The 24,662-nt window shown below is 37.6% G+C and overlaps 1 protein-coding gene across 3 annotated transcripts in view; it reads left to right on the top strand.

The window, feature by feature from the left end:
* Positions 1-24,662, top strand: part of PLCB1 (phospholipase C beta 1) — a 665,285-nt gene that overhangs the window by 476,957 nt on the left and 163,666 nt on the right. For all 3 annotated transcript variants that reach the window (XM_037051663.1, XM_037051665.1, XM_037051666.1), the window contains exons 10-11: positions 9,699-9,845; positions 23,522-23,679. In XM_037051663.1, the coding sequence (XP_036907558.1) occupies positions 9,699-9,845; positions 23,522-23,679 (305 nt within the window). The remainder of the gene's footprint in view (positions 1-9,698; positions 9,846-23,521; positions 23,680-24,662) is intronic.

Genomic DNA, 24,662 nt, shown 5'->3' with positions numbered 1-24,662 from the left:
TCTATCCGAGTTGGTAGCCCAGTACAGCCTATTTCTTTCTGGTCTTAGACGTAGATCACCCTTTTTAGGACCACAGGTTCAGCCACATGCTTGCTAGTCAAGGGTGAACCAAGAAGGCTCTCTCTAAACCCCAAGCCCAGGTCCATCTGTTTAGACCCTACAGACCGTTCTGCTCCTGCTGTGGCTGGTTACTGGGCAATAGCAAGGTTGGCAACTTTCTGGCATCTCCTAGGAAAAGAGCCATGGGCTTCTCTCTTTAGGACATTAAACTCATCTGGGACGTCCCCCAGACTTGGGGACAAGGAAGCCTTGACAGAAAAGTGGCCTCAAAACCAAACAGAAAACGAACCGCTTAGTTCTTCTCTAAGCATCCGTTCCTACCCTGAGGCAAATTTAGAATGCTTTGTTGCTGCCTGTGGTGGAGAAGAGTGAGAGGGACTTGGGGATAATAAGGGAGGAACTATCTCATTTGTTAAATACTGCCAACTACAACAGTACAAATACAATAATGTAATTCATTTCAGCTGCCTTAGAATTTATGTTCAGAGGTCCTTAATTGTTTTAGATTTCATCATATAATGTATCCAGCAGTTCTATGAACTCAAATTGTAATTTTTTATAAGACAGTTAGAGAAAGGAATACAAATACATATCTGGACATATTTTCCCCTGATGGAATGAGGTCATGGGGGACACTTCCCATGACCACCATGAAGGGAGTTGAACACCTCACCAGCACTCAGAATCAGAGGTTGGCTTGACTCCACCATGACTCCCTTAGGAATGCAAGTGTTGACAGATCCTTACACATACAACCATTCCTGTTCCACACTCGCAGTCTGTAAGGCCGGCAAGAAAGGTGAAGAGGTTCGAGCAGTTTCCCACCTGATAAGTACCTGAGAGCTCAACTTACCTCTGTAAGTGGCTACACTTGACCTGGGAAAACCTTAACGACAAATTATCCATGGTGTGCCCTCTGTAGTAAGAGGTTAGTCACTGCAAACGTTTCATTAGAAAGATATAAATATATAAATAAAAGTAAACCAGGAAACCCATGATAATTTCCTAATCAGGTAAAGTAGGCATGTAACAAAAACCTTTCTTACTTAATTTTACCTAAAAATACTAGGATCCAAAGGTAAAGCACACAAAATCCCACTTTAAAATAACAATCAACTAAAACGCCTGCATTATGGTATAATAGAAAAACCATGCAACTTCAGAACACATATGGTGAACGGGAAATATTCATCTAATTAAAGTATTTCTTGAAGCCACACTAAAAAATGCATTAAAAGAGATACTTTTAAAGGTATAACCTGAAAAAAAAAGGTATAACCTGGCAAGTATGAGGATAATAAGAGTCAACAGTTATATGTTTACAGCTAAAGAGCTGCATTTTTATAACTAACCAGAGCTGAGAATCATAGATCATCCATATGAAAAGCTGGGAAATACCCTGAGTTATTCTATGAAAACCTTAGAAGTCACACAAATTGATAGTACCAGAATTCTATGGAAATGGGTTTGGAGGTAAGTAAGGCCTGAAATAAGGAGGGTTGGTTAAGAGCTGTTTAGTCAGGACTAAATAAAGAATAGTCAGAGCTCCCACCTGGGAGAAGACTGAGCATTTAGTTTCTAGAGATAAGAAAACAGAGGTTCTGAGGCTGACACAAGCCCAAGTAAAGACATGGCTCCCATTTTGAAAGCAAGGAGACAAAGTGATCATAAACGTACTGAATGCTGAGACCTCTAGCCTCCTTCCTCATTTGGCTCTAGAATGACAGCATCCACACCATTACTCTCCTGAGAAGTAATGAAACGGATCTCTCATGACTCTGATTAACCCAAGAAGAAAGACCTAAAAGTGTTAGCTTTAGGGATTATACCAAAGAGACAAATATTGATCCCTCTACAAGGATGCCTTGCTACCTCTCTTACCTTTCAAGTCCATCAGATGTATTAAAAAATTCAATCAGTTTTTAGTCCAACAATTTAAAATATGAACATTAAAAGTTACTAGGCATATGAGGAAAACTTTTTGAAAAAGTAGGAAAAAATCAGGGGAAGTGTAACCATAGGGAAAACAATAATTATGCAGTGAGAAGAAATGTTTAAATATACATGTATCGTTAACATCTTTAGAAAGATAACACAACATACTGTACCCTTGAAAAAAGAACACAATGCTATTTTTTAAAGAAATGTCAGAGAACAAAAACTGGCTTTAAACATTAAAAAGAAGGTAGCAGAAGCAAAACCCTCAAAGAAGAGTTGAAAGTAAACTTGAAGAAATCGTCCAGAGAGAAGAGAAAAATTAATGAAAAATCAGAGAAAATGTATACAAATTTAAAATTTAGCCAAACAATATTCCAGAAAAGGTATAATTCATGAAAATTTTCACAAATAAACAGATAATAGTTTTTACACTGAAAGATCTCAGTGTACCAGAACAGGAGATCAAAATAGACCCATATACCAAAGCACATTGTCAAATTTCAAGAAACTTAGACTGAATAAAATGTTACAAATTTTCAAAGATACAAGAAAGAAAAAGAAAAAAACAGGCCACATTTTTGTTTTGGGGATGATTAATCAATAAGTCTTCAAACCTTTTAACAAACACACCTAGAATATTATACCTAGCTAAACCAGCAATTAAGTATACAAATGTCATGAAGCAATGTTAGACATCAAGGCTCAAAAATATAACACTCGTGAGTACTGATAAATTTGCTTCCACTAAAATGAAAGAGTAAGATGGGTATACAAAAATAAAAAAAAAACATTCAAAAAAGAATGAAAGTAAAAGAAATGAAAATTGATTAACCTTGACTGGAGCAGGTCATAAGGCTCTTGAAAAGACCCTCAAGAAAATGAACCTGGGAAAACACTTCCTGTATTTGACCATATTGCAAAGAGGTTTAGGTAACTGATGGAGAGTTGGAAGTTGGATTAGAGATATGTGCAAAGAAATAAAAAAAAAAAACAAGACTATGGGGAAAGTTTAAAATTGTGCATAAAAAGAAAAATATTTATTGGTTTACTATGTGACTCTGCCCTGAACAGAATGTATCTTCATGGTAATGTAAGTACTGTTTATTGATCTAAGTCATAAGATATAACTATCTCTAAAAGATGGAAATAATGTGTATATGTACCGTGGAGTAGAGAGAAGAAAGAGCAACATCTTCATCTCCCATGTGGGAAGTTAAAACTTAGTAATGCAAGCATATTATTTTCAGGTATAGAAGTAAATATCAAAAGCATCGACTAAAAGATTTGGAAGCATTTTCTTTCACCTAAGGGGAAATCAGGGAGCTAGTTTCTACCAGCTATCCTAGTAGAAGTAGTTCTGGATAACAGCTAGAGGAATAGATCTAAATTCAGGAAACCATCCTAGCCAGTCACTCTGGACCATGCTGTTTTGCCCATGGTCATTTCCTGCAGTAGTATCTGTGCATCAAGAGCAAATCACGTGGAGGCCTCTTAACTACACCTTTGCCACTCCACCCACTGGCCACATTCTGCCCCTCTCCACTCCTTTCCTCTAATTCAGCCAAATAGCAGTCAAAATTGGGTGATTTTTCTCCATCTTCTGCCAAACTTGAACAACAGAAAAGTGAAAGAAACTGGAGCAGAACTGGATCAAAATGATACTCTCCAAGGATTCCTGAAATTTAAATCCTTAAGAAGCCAGAAGACTCCTACGTGGCCAACATGAAATTAGTGTCTTTGCTACCTTGGCATGTTGCTCTGACTCCAAACTCTTTAGCTACATGTGTATTAGGACACCCTAGTGAATGAATAGAAAACCAAACTGCACATCAACAGATGTCAAGAAGGATTTTTCCATGGTATGTTTAATAAGTTCTTGAAGGTCAGGACTCTGATGGGCACATTCTTGGTTACTCTCCACCTGTGGCACACAGAGTTGAGTCCTCACTAAAAATATGTTCATCAGTAACCACCAAAAAGGAGTGCCCTAGCTCCAGGATAAGTTCAAAATATCTTGCTCTTCCTGGAGAGACTTGAGCAGAAATATCTTTCTCAAATGTCCAGAATAGAATGGCCAATCCAGAAAGTCCTGTTGGAAGTAAGTTTCTAGACCTCAATAGCTAAAGGACTTGAGAGAGTAGGAGAAGCAGTCCACAAAGCTCTTTAGATGATTCTTTCATTCTAGTGCCCAGAGCTCCCTTGTCTGGACACAAATCCTCCTCATTCTTGATTGTTCCAGAGATCCATGGGATGGCCTCAGGTTTAGAGAAGGCATAGAGAAGGCTCATAGCCCAGTAAATTACTTCAAGGCCTTTGCATGCATTTGTGAGCATGAAATGCATCCAGCTGAGTGTCAGTGGAGACACTGCATGGTTTAAAACATCCCTGAGTGCTATCGTTTCTGTCACAGCAGAATTTTGAATTTCTGTCTTCCTGATGTGTTCAGGAGGCCACCAGGGGAGCCTCAGTCACTATCTACCCCAGGGGCAGGAGGCAGGCAGAAGGAGGTAGGGGTGCAGTTGCTGGCCATGGCATTTGTGCCAAGTCACGTGACATTCGAGTTTCTTTGCAGTGAAGCTATTTCTGAAGTACGAGGAGTCGTATAAATCGCCATTGTTTTGTCACCCTGCTTTCCTTGTGTTTCTCTTTGGAGATTGTCTCTCCCCATTAAGTTAGCTCTTTTCACTTTTGCATCACCAGTTTAACTTTTGGTTGGACACCAGGACTTTTTTTTGAATGGGAAAGCTTCAAAGAGCAGTTGTTGTTATTGTCGCTGTTCCTCTTTACTTGAGAAATTTATATTTTTCCTACTTTGGCTCTAAGTTAGCAATTTTCAACCAGTGCGCAATGGCAGGAACACTTGGTACTACTGGAGTTTTGTTTGTTTTGAGTTGCAAATATTCTTAGAATATGCAATAGCTAACTATTTTTAATTTAGCTAATAAAAGGGGCACTGGCCTCTTTCCCTGTAGATTGTTCAATTAAAAAATTACAACAGCCAACACAATAGCTATTTGATGTGAATGAATCAAAATCATACCTATTTTTGTGTCATATTGGCAAAAAAATATGTTTTTGGTGTACCACAGAATTTTAGTAGTTTATGGGTGCCATGAGATGACAAAGGTTGGAAGTCGCTGCTGTAAGTGGTTTAAACAATATAAATGCTTATGAAGATCTTTAGGTGATGTCATATGAGTGACATATTCAATTGCAAGCATACCAATATTTTGTTACAAAAATATGTAAGGGGTTTATTTTTAGCCATTGTCAGCTGGCCTTATTCTTCTGAACTTAACTTTTTTTTTACTGTTAATTTTATTCCAAAAAATTGTAGCATTGCTTTTAATTGTGGTTTGTTGTTTCATAATCTTATTCTGAATATTATGAGACATTTTGTTTTAATTTAGCTAGTAATCACCCCTAATATATTAGACCACCTGCATTTATAGAGTGAGTTTTAGAGGTAAAAGAGACTTAAGGGTCCATATATTTTATTCATCTTTATATTTGGGAATTTGTCCCTGATCAGTTACTGCCAGCAGGAATGGAAATGGGATTCCTTGTGCTGTTACTAATTTGCTTAGAAAACCAGTATTTTCCTATCTTAACTCTCAAGGTTTTCCATCCTTGTATGCTCCTGAGTGGACCAGAAAAACAAATGTAATCAGTTTTGCAAAAAGAGCACAAGGTTAGTGGGAAAGAACCGATGCATTTAAGTTAGTAACAATGTCAAATATTTTAGCCATAGGCTATATGCAACACAGGGAAATTCTGTAATGTTCTGTTATTTCTGTCTCAGAACCTTTACTAATCAGAACTGTTTGGGGGCTAATTCATTATGCCAACCACCTGCATTTTTGCAAATGAAACTCAGACCCCTTAGCTGATACCTTGCAAATGATAAACTGACTACTCTTTACCCTTACTTTTTCATTGGCTTTTCTTAACTTTCACATATTTCTGCTTAGTCATTTGATGCATCAAAATCTTGCACATTTATTCCTTTAATTAGCGAGGTAACGCTTTGGGGTTGGAAGGTTGTTCCCAGTGTTTGCTCATGTAGCCTGCAGTCATATTCTGAGTTGTATTCTAACCTCAATCATTCTTCTTGTTTCAAGTTAGATAAATGCATCACTGGGGATTTTTGCATTATTGAATATGATTGTGAATAATACTCACAAACACTGATTCACCTAACTCTTGCTTTTTACTGATTTTAAAATTTCCAGTTCCTATGAAATAATAAAGTTAGAGAATATAACCCAAAGGTTATGTTTAATTGATTTATGGGGTATTAACCAGCTCTGTATTCAATTTCACAATATTTTTTCAGGTTTTTGTTTTTTTTCTTTTTGTTTGGGGAGTTTGCTGACACATACATGTATATATTGGAGTCTCATAGAGTTCTTTGAAATGACAGCATCATATTCCAGGTTTCCTCATTAATGGATTAAACAAAACTTTGACACATATTTTTGGCATGTTATAGATTATAAACTTGATTTAATTGTAACATCCTCATTTGAGAATGCCAAATATATAGCTGGTACATCCCCACTTTTCTGTCCTGTACTCATGATGATATCAAAATTAATGACAGGCATGCTTCAGAATCTTTCTCACCACAAGTGCTCAAAAGGTACTAGAAGCAATAAATGGGAATCAATGCTACAGTTAAAATTAATTTGTCATCTCTACCATGTTGGCATATGTTGTGTTTTAATTGCTTTTAAAATTTGCTAATTAGACCAAAGGATCTTTGTTTGGGTAAGATAATAGACATAACCCAACAGCCTCAGGATTAAATTCAGCACCATGAAGATGGTATGTTTGGCCACATAGTATTTTACTGCTGCCGTTTATGCCATTAGCTGTATGCCCTTGGGAGTTTTTCACACCCCACAGCTACTTGGTGCACACACTACTCCAGCGGCCATGTTGCTTTCCCTTGCTGGTCCCTACAGATGCTTGTCTTTACTGCCAGTCCTCTGAGAAATAGCTGTAGTTAGAAACTCCAGTTGTATGAAGTTGTCATTGGCATAATGCCAGTTGTTAGCAATTTCATGAGATTCAACCTAATCAAAAAAAGAATCAAAGTTATGCTATCCTTGGTGGTCTGCCAGGTGTAAAGCAATTTATTTTCTCTTTTGAGTCACTGATCATCAGAAAGAAGGGCTGATTGAGCACCTACTGTGCACAAAGCATTGTGGCAGATTCCAGGATGACAGACACAAATGCGCACCCTGCCTCGGAGATGCTCACACCTGGTTTTCAAGGTGTGAACTGTCTTATTTTCTATTAGATTGTGAGCTCTGTGAAACAGAGGCTGTGCTTTGCTCTGCTGTATTTTTCTGTCACATAGCAGATGATCAATAAATCTTTGTTAAGTGAATGGAAGGGAATGAGAGGAGAAGGAAGGCAAATGTGGGGGAGGAATGGACACCAGTTTGAGAAGAAGCCGGCAAATGGACTTGTCATAAAAAAAGGAAGACTACAAAGAAATTAGATTTTAAAATTTTACCTCTTCATGGGTTTTAAACTCCAAAATAGTTTTTAAAGCCATCTATTAAAATAGCTTTGGCCCTACATTGTACCGACTTGAGTTTGTTTCCAAAACTTGGAACCAGGTGAGAGAACGTGTGCAGTCTATCAAAGGCAGAGTGAGTGGCATGATTGCTTTGTTAGGCGATGGCCTTTGGAGCTTATTTATAAACTGGACATCTGTCAAAAACTGATCACATGAGCATCTAAAATGAGGGCCTTTTTGTCATATTTCATGTTTTGAATACAAGAGAGCTTCTTGTCACTTTTGTCTTTTATTATTAAAATTATTATGGTGCATGTTAGGGTTATTTTTTAAGGAGCTCATCATGCAAATAATTGTTTCCATTTAAGTTTGTTTAGGAAGATTTCTCTTTTTATAAAAATCAGCTCCCGTAATCAGGAGTCAATAACCAGGTTTTCAAAATATTGAAGATGATTTAAGTGTAATGTTTCAAAAATCGGGAAGAGTACTCATCAGCCATCTTGTGGATTTTATTGGCTGGTAAAAGATTTACACAGTGGTAAATAGTCAGTGCTAGCTTTGCTATTTACAGATGACACACCTTTTACTGTTCAAGAATAAATAACAAATTAATAAAAATTAGAATTATTAGATATCTTTTTACCTTTGAGTTTGCTGTAGGGGTGAAGAAAAGGAAAGCCACTATTGAAAGAGTACAATTGCTAGAACCTTAACAGAAAGCAAATTGCTTACCTGTACAAAAAAATAATGCCTTAAAAATAAGCATAGTCTTTGAACCAGCAGTTCTATTTCTCAGAATTCATGCTAAGGAAATAATTAAGAATTTGTACAAAAAGAGTTTATAACATATTGGTCATTATTATAAATGAGAGTTACTAAGTCTATATATGATTGCATCTTCACAAAATAGTTATACATACGTATTTTTTTCCACTGGAAGGATACACACACACACGAGATTTTAACAGTAGTTACCTCTGAAAGAAGAGATAAACATGTTCAGAAAAAGTTTCATTTTTCTTCTCTGCTTATCTCATTTCATAATTTTTCTTCAATGAACACATGCCATTTTTATATTAATACAAAACTATTTCAACAAGCAAAACTCTACCCTTCAACATTTGCTGGCAAGGTTTTTTTTTTTCTTTCGAGGCCTTGATTATTAAGATTGAAGAGACAAACTGTGGTGATGGATCAAAATAGTTAAGATTACTGTGATAACAATAAAGAACTAATTCAGTACTTAGCATTGTCACCTCAGAAAGGTTACAACAAAAGAACAGAATCTGAGCAAAGCAAATAAAGTGTGAATCATGTTTTATCCACTTGAAATAAAGTCATTCTAAATAAGAAATTTAAAGATCTCCTTTGATATCAGCTTTTGATATTTTTTCCTAGGAGAGATTCATTTGTGGTCATTTTTATTGTCTCTTTCAAAAATATCACTTTTTGAAAACATTTTCACTTCAGTTTAAATAATGAAACCACTTGCAATTAACTTTTTTATTTTAAAAGTATATATTTATAATGGAACATTTAAAAATTATCTCTAAATCTTTTTTACAAATTAAATTTAAAATTCTTTATTTTTTTACTGTTATTCTATTACAGTTGTCCCAATTTCCCCCTTTGTCCTCCTTCACCCAGCCCCCACTCCCCCGCCCCCCAGTCAGTCCCTGTGGGGACTGACTTTGTCCTTGTCCATGCATCATTCATACATGTTCTTTGACTAATCCCTCCCCCTTTTTCTGCTCCTATCCTTCTCCACTCTCCTCTCTGGTTGCTGGGAGAACTGGACTGTTACATGCAAAACAATAAAACGGGATCATCATTAATTCTATTACCCAGAGATAAGCACTAGTAACTTTTGTGTCCATCTATACAGTTTATCCATTCTAATACTTAAAAATAGGAGGTTGGTGTTTAGGTATTTAACACCTATGAAAGCCAGTTAGGTTCATGTAAGTACATTTTTCTCTGTTGTCTGTGGCACTTGGAGATAATGGCAATGAAATAGAATGATTTATCCATATCGAAATGCACTTCTGATTACTGTCTTCTACTTTGGATGTGACCAGAGCTTTCTGGGGAGAAAAGTTAAAACCACATGATACCAGCAACCCATACAAAGAATACATTCACACTCTTCTTAACCCTCCCTTCCCTCCAGGACAGATATCAGTGGATGGATTTATGCGCTACCTGAGTGGAGAAGAAAATGGGGTCGTTTCACCTGAGAAACTGGATGTGAACGAAGATATGTCTCAGCCACTTTCTCACTATTTCATTAATTCCTCGCACAACACCTACCTCACAGGTACGAATATAATTCTTTGACAGTTACTTTAGCCAGTCTCACCAAATTTCACCAACCTCTACTTTTGTTACTCATAAGTGAAGGTATGTTTTCTTTTGTTTTCTATGAAATGCCTCTGAGAATTGGGGTTCGCAACCAGAGGCTCTGGACATAAGCAGTTATGTCCTCAAATGTGTGAAACAATAGCACACTTCACATGTGTCTTTAAGTTTTCAAGTCTTCTGAAAGGTATCCATGTCTGTATCCTCAAACCAATGGAATTTTTGTCTAACTGAACTCATTCTTCAGTGGACTTTAAGCCATTTAGGATGCTACTTAGTTCTCTGTACTTCTTTTATCCACAGAAAAATTCTGAAGTCCTTAATAACTTCTGCACAAAGCAAAATGCCAATTTGCTGAAGGTGAACCAGGGTTTTAGTTATTTTAAAAAATTGACCTGTGAAAAACAACCTATACTTTTTATAATGTTATAAAGAAGGAAGAAAATACAACAGTGTTTTCTAACTTGTGTTGAGTATTGTCAGTGTTTTTAGATCATTGACTCAAAAAATATTAAAACATATATACACACACAAATATATATACATTGTCTCAACATAATTTAAAATTACAATTTTCAATAAGTGCAAATTTTAATAGACTGAAATGCTTTTTATAATCAAAGTGCCTTTTCAGAATACTTTGCTAAATCTCTAGTCACAGGCATGAAAAGAATTTGTAGAAAATCTACTGGTTAATAAAAAAGAAAAAATAAAGCTTTTTAAAAACCACATCACTCTCCTGCTTCACACAATTCATTATTCAGGTGAATATAAGATAGAGAGACCTGAACACCCACATTGCAACCAAATTCTGGGCTTCTATCTAATATTTGAGTTGTAGACTTCCACCCTGCCTTGGTGGAGGTTATGATGTGCTCAGGGCTTATTGCCCAGGGGTATGTGATTTGTGTGGTGGGGTAGACCAGCAATACTATCTATATAATGACAAGGGAGATGCGGGCACTGGGTACCCATGGCAGGGTCCAAGAGAGTCTTACAGTGTCAGCCATCTGGCACCTAAGCAGTTCTTTCTTCCCCATTCTTTAAAGAGGCCTAATCTTCCTGGCTCAAATGCAATTTGTGTTGGTATCAAGTTCAGCATTGGCCTGGTATCCCACACTCCATAAAAAATAGAATAGAAATGACATAGATAGAAAAGACAGCCACTAAGAGCCGTGTCAGGATGATGCTGTGTAATCTGAGGCCATCCACTCGGGGTCACATAGGCTAAGTTCTAAAGTCAGGTGAACTGCAACCTGCATGACCTTCAGGAAAATTAGATTGACCTTCATGCTACTTGTAGTCTATTTTGTTTCAACTGACATTATGTACTAAGAGAGATTCATGCTATAAAACTAGCTAGGTTTATGTTTGACTTATCCAAACCCTATTCTAGTCATCTGTTGTTGCATTAGTCAATCACTCAAAAACTTGATGGTATAAAAGGGCCACCTTTTTCTTCATCCACATTCTGTGTGTCAGAGATTTAGACAGGCGCAGAGGGGATGGCTTGTCTCTGCTGCCTGGTGTCTTGGGCCTCAGCTGGGAGGCGAATGGCTCAGGGTAACGCAAGCACCTTGAGTGCTGGAATCATCTGGAGGCTTCTCCACCAACATGCCTGGCACTTGGGCTGGGACAAACAATGGCCGGGCTCAGTGGGGACTGTCGACCTAATTGCCAAGAGCAGGCTTCACCATGAGCTTGGGCTTCCTCACCGAGTGGCAGCCCCAGGGTAAAAGGACTTCTTCCACGAAGGTTCACGGTGGTGAGACCTGGCGCCCCCAAAGAACCAGGAGGAACATTAATTGCCTCCTTGCGCTGAACCTTTGAAGTTCGGTACTGTCACTCCTTTCGTTACTTGTCCAAACAGTCACAAGCCTGACCAGAATCAAAGGGAGGGGACAGAGACCAGAGTTCCGGATCAGAGGAGTGTCAAAACGTATTTGGCCCTGTTTTAAAACCACCAACTTTAGCACAGCCAGGGGTGGGGGCGGAGGGGGCTTGGGATGGGAGTAATAGACAGAAAACTGTACTTGAAAAATAATTAAATAAATTAAAAAAATAAAACCACCAACTTTAAAAGAAGAGTGTCCACTTAGCCCACTTCCTTGGATTCAGTTTCTTAGGCCTATTTCAAAAATCTTGAAGCTCCAACTCAAGTTTATAAGCCTTTATAAAGGTTTTTTTCCTTCTTCCCAGGCATTCTTAGTTATACTCGGTACCACTGACCTCTTTGGCAGTCGAATGAAGCCTTAGAACCATTCTAGTGGTTAATGGATAAAGTGCACAGTCTGTTGAAATATTTTTATCAAATATTAAAAATCAAATCTGTGGTAAAGTAATAGATATTTTATCAGCACAAAAGTTACTGTAAATAATATGTCATGATATTTGCAACAATTAGAACATATGAAAATATCTGTGATTTCTACCTGAGACAAAATCCCAGGTTCCGCTAGTACTACAGTGATTTGTGAGCTCCATTTGCAACTGAAGAGAATGTTAAATTTCACATAAAGGTTAATATTGAAGATGTAATCGTTTATCTCGTTTATGTTTGAGGAGGTCTATAAACCTGAAGTAAAGAGTGTAGAACTTTGATTTGATAGAAATATAACTTCAGAGACTTTGGCACTTGATAGAATCTTGCATTTGTTATATATACCCAGGATGGCAAGATTCTTAACACTTAAATACACATCTGGCTAAATTTTGGACACTGTATATGGTCACCTCCCTGGGTGTCACAATATGCAGTAATTTTAGCAGTAGTCCTTTTAAATCCCAGAATTCTTTCAACAGATGTATTTAATATGGTTTTTCTATCATTTGTCATGTAATACATGAAGCGGTAGTAATGGAATAATTGAGTGACAATTCTGCCTGGATCTACACTCTGTTCTTTAAATCTTCTTTTAAATAGATTATTAGTTTTCCTCTTTCTGTGCATCATCATGGACCTATGGTTTTCAGATTTTAAGTTTGTTCATCCAAACAAAGCCACTATTTTCCTTGCAAGGTTCAGATTGCCTCAGCAACCTTTTTAGGGGGCTCCTGTGTCCCTTCGGCATCGCCCATTGATCTTTGAAAATGTCTCTGCTTTCTGGCACATAAATATCTCCCAGGCTCACCTTGTTCATTTCTGCAAAACACATGGAAATGAACTTTTTCCCCAAAGAATTTCTGGTTCCTTTTAGTGGAAAAGAAATTGTATAAGTAACTGCAATGTGCACCCTGCCCTGCCCTATAGAACGTCATCTCTAGATCTTGTCTATAAACAAAACAAGATAAATATATATATTTATTCTTGTTAAGGTACAAGTTCACATAAGTATTTCCACTGTTTCTTACCTCTGAATTTAAATTCTTGATTTCATAGCTGTGCTTCCTTTTATCAATCTTCCTACCTAACAAACTATACATAATTACTCATTTGTTTAACTGACAACACAATAATAGTTCTAAGAAAATTGTTTAAGATCAAACAAATTACAGATTACTGTTCAAATTTGTCTCTGCAGTTCTTTGTTTTCTTTAATTGCATTCACTAAAGATTTTTAGTCCTATTAATTTCTCCCAGAATCACTGATTTGCCCTCCCTCTGAATAGCTTGGGAAACACAGATGTGATGTCAGAATTTGGCTTCATTTATTAGTTTGTTTAAGGTATTAGCATATTAATAGCCAATAGTTCTCAAAAGGAAGAACTTTCAGCTGCTAAGAAAGACTCCACTCTCTCTTTTTTTTTTATATAAGATTTTATTTATTTATCTTTAGAGGGGAAGGGAAGGAGAGAGGAGAGAAACATCAATGTATGGTTGCCTCTTGTGAGTCCCCCGCTGGGAACTGGCCTGCAACCCAGGCACGTGCCCTGACTGGGAATCGAACCGCGATGGTGTGGTTCACAGGCCCGCGCTCAATCCACTGAGCTACGCCAGCCAGGGCTTCCACTCTCTTTTTTGATGAAGAAAGAACCAAAGTAGCTCTCTCCAAATTTCTGTATGGTAGTTTCATATCACCACCATCTGATTCGTATACAAGATTTCTGAACAAGTAAATCGATTCTCTCTCCAGTTATTTAATTTCTGGTAGTAGTAGAATTCACATATTTTTAAATATTTAATTTTTAAAACTATACTGCCTATATTAAATGATGTTCTGATCTTTAGGGTTTTTAAAACATGTATATTGCTTACTTTTCTGAACTATGTATTATTATACTAAAGTTTGCATTATCAAAATCCACATTCTAACAAAGTTACCTTGTCCCAATATCAAAATCTTTTCTTTTCCTACAGGGGAATTAAGGAGAATTCCATATAATTTGTCAAAAAATTACATGTAAATACTAATAGAGGTTCTTTTTTTAAGTATTTGTATTGGTTCTGCTATTACAGTTTTCCCAATTTCCCCCCTTTATCACCCCTCGGCCCTGCATCCCCAACCCTCCTGCATTCCCCCTGCTTTAGTTCATGTCCATGGGGTGTACATATAAGTTCTTTGAGTCCTCTATTTCCTATACCACTTTTTATCTCTCCCCATCTATTTTATGCCAATTATGCTTCTTCTTCCCTGTACCTTTCCCCCTATTCCTCCCTTCCCCTTCCCCACTGGACTCCCTCTGTGTGATGTTCATTCGTCTGATCTGCTCCTATTCTGTTGTTCACTTAGTTTTTGTTCTTGTTGTTTTTCTTCTCTTTTAGGTTTCTTTGTTGATAGTTCTGAGTTTGTTGTCATTTTATTGTTCAACAAATAAAAATATTTATCTTCTTTTTTCTTAGATAAATCCCTTTAGTATTTCATATAGTAAGGGCTTGATGATGGTGAACTCCTTTAACTTGACTTTATCTGGGAAGCACTTTATCTGTCCTTCCATTCTAAATGATAGCTTTGCCAGGTAGAGTAATTTTGGATGTAGGTCCTTGTCTTTAATGACTTCAAGTGAAGTCATGACTTTAAGGGCTTTCTTTCTAGCCCCTTCTTGCCTGCGAGGTTTCTTTTGAGAAATCAGCTGATAGCCTTATGGGCTCTCCTTTGTAAGTAACTCCTTTCCTCTTGCTTCTTTAGGATTTTGTCTTTATCTTTAATGTTGGGTAACTTAATGATGATGCTCCTTGGTGTGTTCCTCTTTGGGCCCAACTTCTTTGGGACTCTCTGGGCTTCCTGGACTTCATGGAAGTAGATTTTCTTCACCAGATTGGGGAAGTTTTCCTTCATTTTTTTTTCAAATAAGTTTTTGATTTCTTGCTGCTGTTCTTCTTCTTCTGGCACCCCTATAATTCAGATATTGGAACATTTCAGGTTGTTCCAGGGGTGTGTAAGACTCTCTTCACTTTTTTGAATTCTTGTTTCTTCATTTGGTTCCAGTTGGATGTTTATTTTTTCCTTTTGTTCCAATCGTTGCTTTAAGTACTGGTTTCCTTCCTGTCACTTTTGGTTCCCTGAATATTTTACATTATTTCACTTTGGGTATCCTTCATTTGTTTTCGGGTTTTTTTTTTTTTTCATTTTCAACCAAGTTCAATTAGTTCTGTGAGCATTTTGATTACCAAGGCTTTAAATTCTTCATCAGATAGGTTGGCTCTCTCCTCATCACTTAGCTCTCTTTCTGGAGTTTTGCTCTGTGATTTCATTTGGGCCATATTTCTTTGTCTTTGCACAGCTGCTAAATTGTAAGGGGGCGGGGCCTCAGGTATTCACCTGAGGGCAGGGAAACCCTCTTTGTTGTCCGGCAGTGCTGCCTGTGGGGGAGGGGGCAGAGAAGGATCAATGCAACTTGCCTGGTCGGCTCTAGCCCCAATTTCCAAGGGACTCTCATGTGAGACTGGGAGTTTCTCCCACCGAGGAAACCCTTGCTGTAATCCACAGTCATCTCTGAGTGTCACATTCAGCCAGTCCCACCTGCACAGTCCGCCATCTTGCCACAGTTTTTCTGAGGTGGCCTGCGTGGTCTGCTGCATTACTAGTCTGGTTGTTCTGGATGATTTTTTCTTTAATTCCTTGGTTGTTGGAGTCCCATGAAATTTAATTTTCTGGTGCTTTTGGTTGTTTAATGATTTTAGATTGGTTGTTATCCTCCTTTTGGTTGTTTGAGGAAATGAAAGGTTTCCACCTATGCCTCCATCTTGGCCAGATCTAATTATCCCTAATACAGGTTCTTGAGGTTTTGCCTGAAAACCTCTTTTTACTTATAAGAGGTTTTATTTATATGTTATTGGTATCTCTGTTGTAATTATAAGTGGAATGTGGAACTCATATCTCTCAGGAGTCTTTGGGTAAATAGAAACATCAATGATACAGAAATTCAACATTTCCAAGGCCAATTAAGAATGCTATAAAATAAAAATATAAACAGTGTATATGCAATTCAGTAGAGTCCAACTAAATGTTAAAATCAATATTAAGAAAATGAGTTACATTTTATACTTTATAGCAATTTCCAGAACAAGTGGAAACTTTTTATATAGAAATGTTATTTTATATAAAGTGTGTTTAGTTGTAAAAGGAGAGTTTTCTTATTCAAATAAGTTTGAAAAGTGCTAGGTACAAACAAGATTGGCACCTACTGAGCATGTTTGCAATACAGGAACAAAGGCTTACGGATTCAGATCATTATGGCTGTGACGAACCTATTCTCCCTGTCTCAGAGCCACTTATTTTCTTAGAGCATTTTAGGAACCAACATTTCTGAGAAATGGTGGTCTAAATTAAAGCCAGATTTTTGATACTTATAATGTTTGCTTTTAAGTATTCAAATGAACTATAAAAATCAAATGTACAACATGAAAACCAGTCAATTTAGCAATGCACTATTATTATGTCTATTTCTTTACCCATTATTTCCCCTTTGTTAACTATCAAGACACCAGGAGGAAAAATAAATTGGATGATTGAGAGAAATATTTGCACAGAGAGAGTTGATTTTTAATGACGATGGTCATTTTCTAGGAGTTGGACAGTCTTGGCGGTACCTCAAGGACCAATTATGTTTTAAACTATTGTTTTTCCTTGAGAAATCTGCCCCTACATTTCAAAACAAATTTCTCTACTGGATAGAACAGTATGCACTCATTTCAGCCTATAGTTTCTCAGCTCTTCATAAATCTTCCCAGATTCCAAACCATCTGGGAGACAATGGCTCCCTAAACAGCAGCAATGTTAAGTGGTATAACTGAATGGTTAACATCCTTTTTCAACTTAAAGAGAACAGTGTAACTTTAGGTTTTAGTTATTCCTCTTATAAAGTACATTGTTTGATGGAATGTGTCAAATAATTATTCAACTCCTCTCTCACATAGATGTTCTTAGCCGCAGAAAAGTTCTAGGAATGACTCAGGGGACAGTTGCGCCCTTGATAGTCTCCCACCACCAACACATCTCTCCCACTTGTATAGCCTTCAGCATATGCAGCCTGTTATAACTTATTTTTGGCTTGAGCACACACAGACCTATGAAAGTTGGGTGGGAGAATGGAGAGATGAGCTGAGCCAAAAAAAATAGACCAAGTTTAAATTTGTCTCTAAGGAAATTACTTGCTTAACTCTTTTTAGCCTTAGTTTCTTCCTCTGTAAAATGAACATATATTGAAACAGCCAAGGCATTTTTGGCTGCAAGTAACAAGATACTATTACTTTTTTAAATTTTCTCTTCAATTACAGTTTACATCCAATATTATATTGCATTAGTTTCAGGTGTATGGCATGGTGGTTTGACAATCATAAACTTTACAAAATGTCCTCCCATTATCTCCAGTGCCCACCTGGCAGCATTCATTGTTATTACAATATTATTGATTATGTTCCCTATGCTGTACATTACATTTCCATGACTATTTTGTAAGTACCAGTCTGCATTCCTCAATCCCTTCACCTTGATCACTTATTTCCCCCAACCTCTTCCCTCTGGCAACTATTAGCACGTTCTTTGCATCTACTGGTCTGTTTCTATTTTGTATGTTTATTTATTTTGTTCTTTAGATTCCACATGTAAGTGAAGTCATATGGTACAATATTTGTCTTTCCCTGACTTATTTGGGATACTATTACTCAATGGCTTAAATATTAGGAAACTTATTACTTCACACAATAAGAAGTCCAGAAGCAGGGTGACTGGATGATGATTAAGGTAGGAATTTATTGATGTGATAGGAAACCCAGGTACTTTCCATCTTTTTGCTCCCTTATGATTTTAAGATGACAGTACATCATGAATATCACCTCCCTATGAAATGAGGTCCACATGTGACCCAGTGAAATTCCCTGTCTTGGGAGCCTTTGTGAAAGTGAGGGCCCCTCCACCCCACCTAGTGGACTTTCCTTTATGCCCCATTAGATGTAGCCTGGAGTTACAGCACACAGGAATTCTCACATGGCCCACTAACATGGGCCACAGAACTGCTGTGATTGGCTGAGAAGAGTTAAGATTTTCACCAGGGTTGGAGAGAGGGGAACCTGAAGCACATCAGAACCCAAATAGAAAATTCTGTCAGCAAGGAGAAAGAGGAAGAGAAAGAAAGGGCAACCGGAACTGTAATGTTGGTGTGAGTTTAAACACCCTGGCACGTAAGACCCTTCTCCTTTATTTGCACTTGCCTCCCTCCCCAGTGGTGAAGGTCAGGAGCCTGTCTCATGTCATTTTTTATTCCCAGTATTTTGCCTCCCACAGAGGATGTGTTAGGGCATGTGCACAAGTGCTGATAATTAGTAAGGCATATGCTTAAAGTTGCTTCTCCCACCTTTCCACCTAAGCCATCTCATGGCAGTTGGATCTGTGCTCAAGAGAGTTCCCTGGTCTTGCGGACACAGCAGGCAAACCCTATAGTAAAGATCAGATTGTGAAACAAAGACAGACTCAGATGGAGAGCAGATGACAGCTAGTGGGGTGGGAGGTTAGGGAGTGGAGGGGAAAAATGAAAAGATCAGATCAAACTGATGGCACTAGAGACAGTCAAGCTGAACAACACCTCCTCCTTATTTTTCTCTCAAGTACAGGTGTGGGATCACAGGGTGGGGCAAAAGTAAGTATGTGAGTACAGGGAACACAGAGCTTATTGTCATATTATTATTTATTTATTAATGTCTTGCTTTCTATACAAACAACTGTAAACCTATTTTACCCACTCTGAATGGCTGTCCTTCCTTGCCTTGAAAGCAAAGACAAATAGTCCCCATTTCCATTTATTAAAGGAGACAATGTTTATTAAATAAGGTCACTTAATTAATAAATGCATCACATTCTGAAATGTTCTTATACTGAAGGTTGTAAGACAATAAATAATGGTATATATAAATAGAGACAATTAACCATTACCCTGTGCAAGATGAGACATTCCTCAGAGGAGGGATTGTTATTTTCAATTTTCAGGTCTCTTTGATCTGTGGGTGCCGTGGGTGATCTGAGACGAAGCTCAAGTGAATGTAGCAGGCTGGCCAAAATGAATGCAGTCGCGTGACAAGCTGCAGAGCTATGACTTGGGGCAGTGTTAGGGATTAATCCGAGATGGAGCTTCAGCTCTGATGTTCCATCCTGGGCTTGGAATGTGCTCCAGGGTGTTCACAGCCAAGCTGAAATGATGTCACATACTAATTTCAGAAATAACAAGGATTGAGTGACTCATGACATGTTATTAATCCCACCCCCTGAAATCCCCTGGTCCCAGAAATTGTATTTATTTCATCTAATCAAATGGAAATATAATGGGGGTATGGAATATAAGAATGAGCAGTTAGGAACTTTAAGAAAGAAAAAATAAACCAGCTTTGAGGCTTTAGGCAGAAATGGAGAAATAATGGAGAATATTAATATCCATATTGGGAAAAAATCTCCATAAATGAAGGAAAACACAAAAGGGAACCTAATAAGCATTCCGAGGAAGAGTACAATTATAGAAATATGTGAGTTTTCTCAAAATACGCTTTTTCTGGGAGACGTCCATTTCTGAAAAGATTATTCATTGTAAGAATGAACAAATTTGCTTTGGTGAGATGATTTTGGGTTTAGGTGTTGGACAGTAAAACAACACACACCCATATACCTCCCATTCTTTTTTTATTTCTTTTTTTTTCCAGAATCCTTTCTATCTCACAAACAAAACCCTAGGCTTGAAAGACATGCCTTACCATGTCTTTCAAAACATTGATGGATCAAGATTTTAAAAGTACATTAATTTTCTTCTATTTGTTCTTTGAATGATTAAAAAATTGCAAGTAAATCCAAACAAATGTTCCTAGAATGTTTGTTACAATGTAGCCTCCCCTTAAGTTTAAGAATAACGTGTAAATCACTGTCTTTTCTACTTCACTCCAACTCTCCTTCTTCCCTTTATGCAGCATAGACTGTTGTTACAACAAACTTTGAGGCGATTGTAAATGGCAAATTGATTATTTAGCATCAGGAATCCTCTAGATTGTTTGGTCAGCCTTTTTGCTTTTGCAAACACATTTGTGTGTTTAAGATGCCCTATTTTTCCAGCAGAGAAAAGTGATTATGCAAATCAGCTTAATCACCCTTTCAGTGCATTTACTAGGGCTCTGTAGAACTCAAGAATGCCGTTCTGCCCTGACCTGTGTTGGCTCAGTTGGTTGGGCACCATCCCACAGAGGGAAACAACCAGTTCGATCCAGATCAGGACACATGCCTGGGCTGCGTATGAAGACAGCCGATCAATGTTTCTCTCTCACATCAATATTTCTCTCCCTCCCTTTCTCCCTCCCTTCCCCTCTCACTAAAAATAAATAAATAAAATCTTTAAAAAATAAAAAGAATGCAACTAGTTGGTGAAAGACGAATACCAGGTGATCTCACATGTAACAGGGATCTTGTGAACAAAATAAACTAACAAACAAAATAGAACCACAGGCATGGAAATATGGAGCAAACTGACAGTGACCAGAAGAGAGGGTGATGGGGGAGAATGGTGGAAAGAAGGGGGAGGGAACTAGACAAAGAACATATGTGACTGACCCACGGACATGGACAATGATCTGGGAATTGACTGGGAGTTGGGGGAGGGATGGGCAGAGAAGGGCAAGGGGAAAAATTGAGACAACTATGATAGAATAACAACTTTTTAAAAATCTTATGAAAAAAAAGAATGCCATCCTTTTGTTATACGGATGATTGGGTGTTGTAATATCCATCTTTGTTTATTTGTTTCCTGTCTCCACAAAGCAAATCTTGTCCATTTCAATGTCATTTTAACAGTTTTCATTAATATGTCATCATTAAACTCTATTCGAAAAGATAATGGAGGCTTATAGAGTATAAATCAGAGAAAATCTTTAATGTGGAGAACCAAAGACTTCCATTTGTGTGTTGATAGTGGGCTTATCTTGAAAGTTATTTATTATTAATCTTATAAAAATAATTTATCAAGAAGTTAGTACCTTCAATTTTCTTAGGTGAAACAAGAATAGCTTGGCTTCCATTCCTGTCAGGATGTCTCAGGTGCCTTGATTATTACAATTCTCATCATTTCATCAGAGTATGTTGGTTCTGACAAAGGTTTTTAATTTGGATGAAGTTTATCTATTTTTTTTCTTTGTTGCTTGTACTTTTTGTCTCTTATCTACAAAACCATTGCCTAATCCAGATCATAAGGATTTGTCCCTGTGTTTTCTTTTAAGAGTTTTATAGTTTTTATAAAAACCATTTAAGCATAGTTTTTTATAAAAGCTTACATTTAGAAAGAAGCTTACCCTGACTGGTGTGGCTCAGTTGTTTGGGCATTGTCCCACAAAGCAAAAGGTCACTGGTTTGAATCCCCATAAGGGCACATGCCTGGGTTGCAGGTTTAGTCTCCCATCAGGGTGCATGTGAGAGGTAACTGTTTGTTGTTTCTCTCTCACATCAATTTTTCTCTCTCCCTTTCTATCTCCTTCCGCTCCCCTCTCTCTGAACATGAATAAAATATTTTTTAAAAGAAAGACGCTTAATCTGTCTTGAGTTAATTTTTTGAATATGATGTGAGATAGACATCTAACTTAATTATTTTATGTGTGGTCAGCCAGTTGCCCCAACACCCTTTATTTAAAAAATGATATTTTCTGTAGTGTTTCATCTTGCCACCCTCATTATAAGTCAATTGACCATAAATGTGGGGGTTTATTTCTGGACTCTCAATTCTATTCCAGTGTTCCATATGACTATCCTTATGCCAGTACACGGTCTTCATTATTATATCTTTGTAGTTAAGTTGGGAAATTGGGAAGTGTGAGTCCTCCAACTTTGTTCTTATTTTTTAAGATTGTTTTGGCTAGTCTTGGTCCTTTTCATTTTCATACTAGTTTGTGGATTAGCTTGTCAATTTATGCCAAAAAGCCAGCTAGGATTTTGATAGAAATTGTCAACAGAACATACAGAAGACCCTTCTGGCAAAAGAGAGTTTTATTGATACATGGCTTACAAAAAGGCCTTCGGCACAGACCAAAAGTACATTCTAAAGAGGAAGAAGAGGCCATAGCATTTAAGGGCAGTGGCACAGAGAGCTGATCTTTAACAGGATTGCTTGGGACAAGCATCAGAACTGTAAGTATGTGCAAGCAGGAAGGAGGCTGGTTGGGGCAATAGGGCATCCTCAGTTTCTGCTTACTCATGGTTAGCGAGTAAAGTTGTGAGATATGGCCAAGATCGGTCACAAGGTATGGTCAGCAGGGGTGAGGTCACAAGGCTTGGACCCATGCCTCAGGTTCCCTTTGAGTCTCAAAATAAACTGGTAAACAAGTCTTGAGATTAAACCAACAATACAGGGAATGCAGTTCCCCACGTGCACAGTCAGAGTTCAAAGTGCAGAACTGTTTAGTGACTTGAGCAGGGCCAGAGATCAAGTTGAAGAAAGGTCTAGGTATTTGGTCACAAAATTATGATATTAGAATCCCCAGAAGTGAACTTCAGGTAAATTTGGAGAGCAGTACTATCTTAACAATATTAAGTCTTCCACTCCATGAACATGGGATGACTTTTATATATTTAGATTGTGTTTAATTTTTCAACAATGTTTTATAATTATTCAAATATATTTTTACCCCTTTTGGCAAATTTAAATTTATTCCTATAAAAGGGCACTTTTGAAAAGAGAGTATTTAGCTTTTCTAAGCACTTGTGCCTTGGACAAACCTGACAGAAGAGTTGACTTACATAATAAAAAAACCTGTTAACAGTACTCCCTCAGAATTGAAAGACTGAGTATTGAAGAGAGAATCCTGGGTCTTCCATTTACCTGCTTTAGAAACTTGAGTCAATAAACTCTTCAATGCCATATTCATTATCTGAAAATAAACTTGTTAAAGGTAGTTATCCCAAGAGATTTTTGTGAAAATGAAGCGCAGTAACGCATGCTGGGTTCAAAGAACTATAATTGGCACACGGTAAGCAGTCAATGAAGTTGAGTTATTGTTGTTGTAACAATGCTTTCTTTCTAACATTCCCTCTTCCCCCAAACCACTGCTATGGAGTCACAACTGCATTAACGATGACCCTACAACCTTTTAGTAGGTTGAGGCAGAAAAAAGGCTGAGCGCAACTAGTCAACTTCTTAAATACTTTGTTTTCCCACTGTTGTGTAGAGCATTTCTAGGAAGCCACCAGTGTCTTCCTTACCTCATGGGACTCTGGGCTTCGTTTTGCTGGTGTTTTACAGCTGGCCAGCTGGCTGGAAACTCCTCCGTTGAGATGTATCGTCAAGTACTCCTGTCTGGTTGTCGCTGTGTGGAGCTGGACTGCTGGAAAGGACGGACCGCAGAGGAGGAACCAGTCATCACCCATGGGTTCACCATGACAACCGAAATATCCTTTAAGGTAGAGTGTGTGAATATTGCTGAGAGAGGGAACTGGGGAGGTGAATCTTACTAAGGAAGAAAGTCCCAGTGGTTACAATTAAGTCCATAAGCCATTAATCATCTTTGCCATTTCAGAGGCTAAAATTTAGCTGTTTATTCCTGGGTAATCTGCATCAGGTGAATTGATTTATAGTTACCAAATCTAAACAAACTGTCCGATGAAAGAAAATGGCAATTTATTTTCTATTTAGCACACATACTTTTTTTATTTTATCATTGTGAAATATAACATAAATAATACGTAACAAAGAATACTTGCAACTTCTACAGTTTAATGAATGGATATAAAGTTTTCACCCTTGTAACTACCACCTAAATTAAGAAATGGGAACTTACACACTAGAACCACCCCATGTAGCCATTTCAGTCAGAATGACCTCCTTACCCCCAGAATAGACTACTTTCCTGACCAATACAATGATGACTCTTTCTCTTTCTTAAGAGCTAGCTTAAGAAAAAGGGCTCCAGTACTAGCTTATGTACAGCCCTAAACAATGTAGTTTTGCCAATTTTAAAACATGATGTTAATGGACTCTAGCATGCATTATTTTGGTTTTTGCTTTTTTTCACTCCATCACTGGGACATTCATCAATATTATTGCATGTATCCCTAGCTGTTTGCTTTCTAGATGATGATGATGTTAATGACTATTGTTAATTATCTTATAACATTCCATTCTGTGATGCTAGAATGGAATGTGCCAGCTTTTGGCACACTGATGCCTAGAAGGCAAAGACCCCTGGGAACACACCTGCAGTTAAAGTTGTTTTTTTTGGCTTATGTAACCAGGGAGCACATGTAACATGGGAACTGTGGTGTCTCAAGAAAAGTGTTAAGAAGACTGAGAGGATCTGGACATGCATTACGTGATTGGAGGTTGGGAGGACCCAAGGAAGCAGGGTTTTTCTATGGATTGGATGCTGTCAAGAAGCAGAAATAAT

Source organism: Sturnira hondurensis, unplaced genomic scaffold, assembly GCF_014824575.4.
Source record: "Sturnira hondurensis isolate 20B ecotype Veracruz unplaced genomic scaffold, ASM1482457v3 Scaffold0007401, whole genome shotgun sequence".
Classification (NCBI taxonomy): Eukaryota; Metazoa; Chordata; class Mammalia; order Chiroptera; family Phyllostomidae; genus Sturnira; species Sturnira hondurensis.
This window is presented reverse-complemented; position numbering and strand designations above follow the sequence as displayed.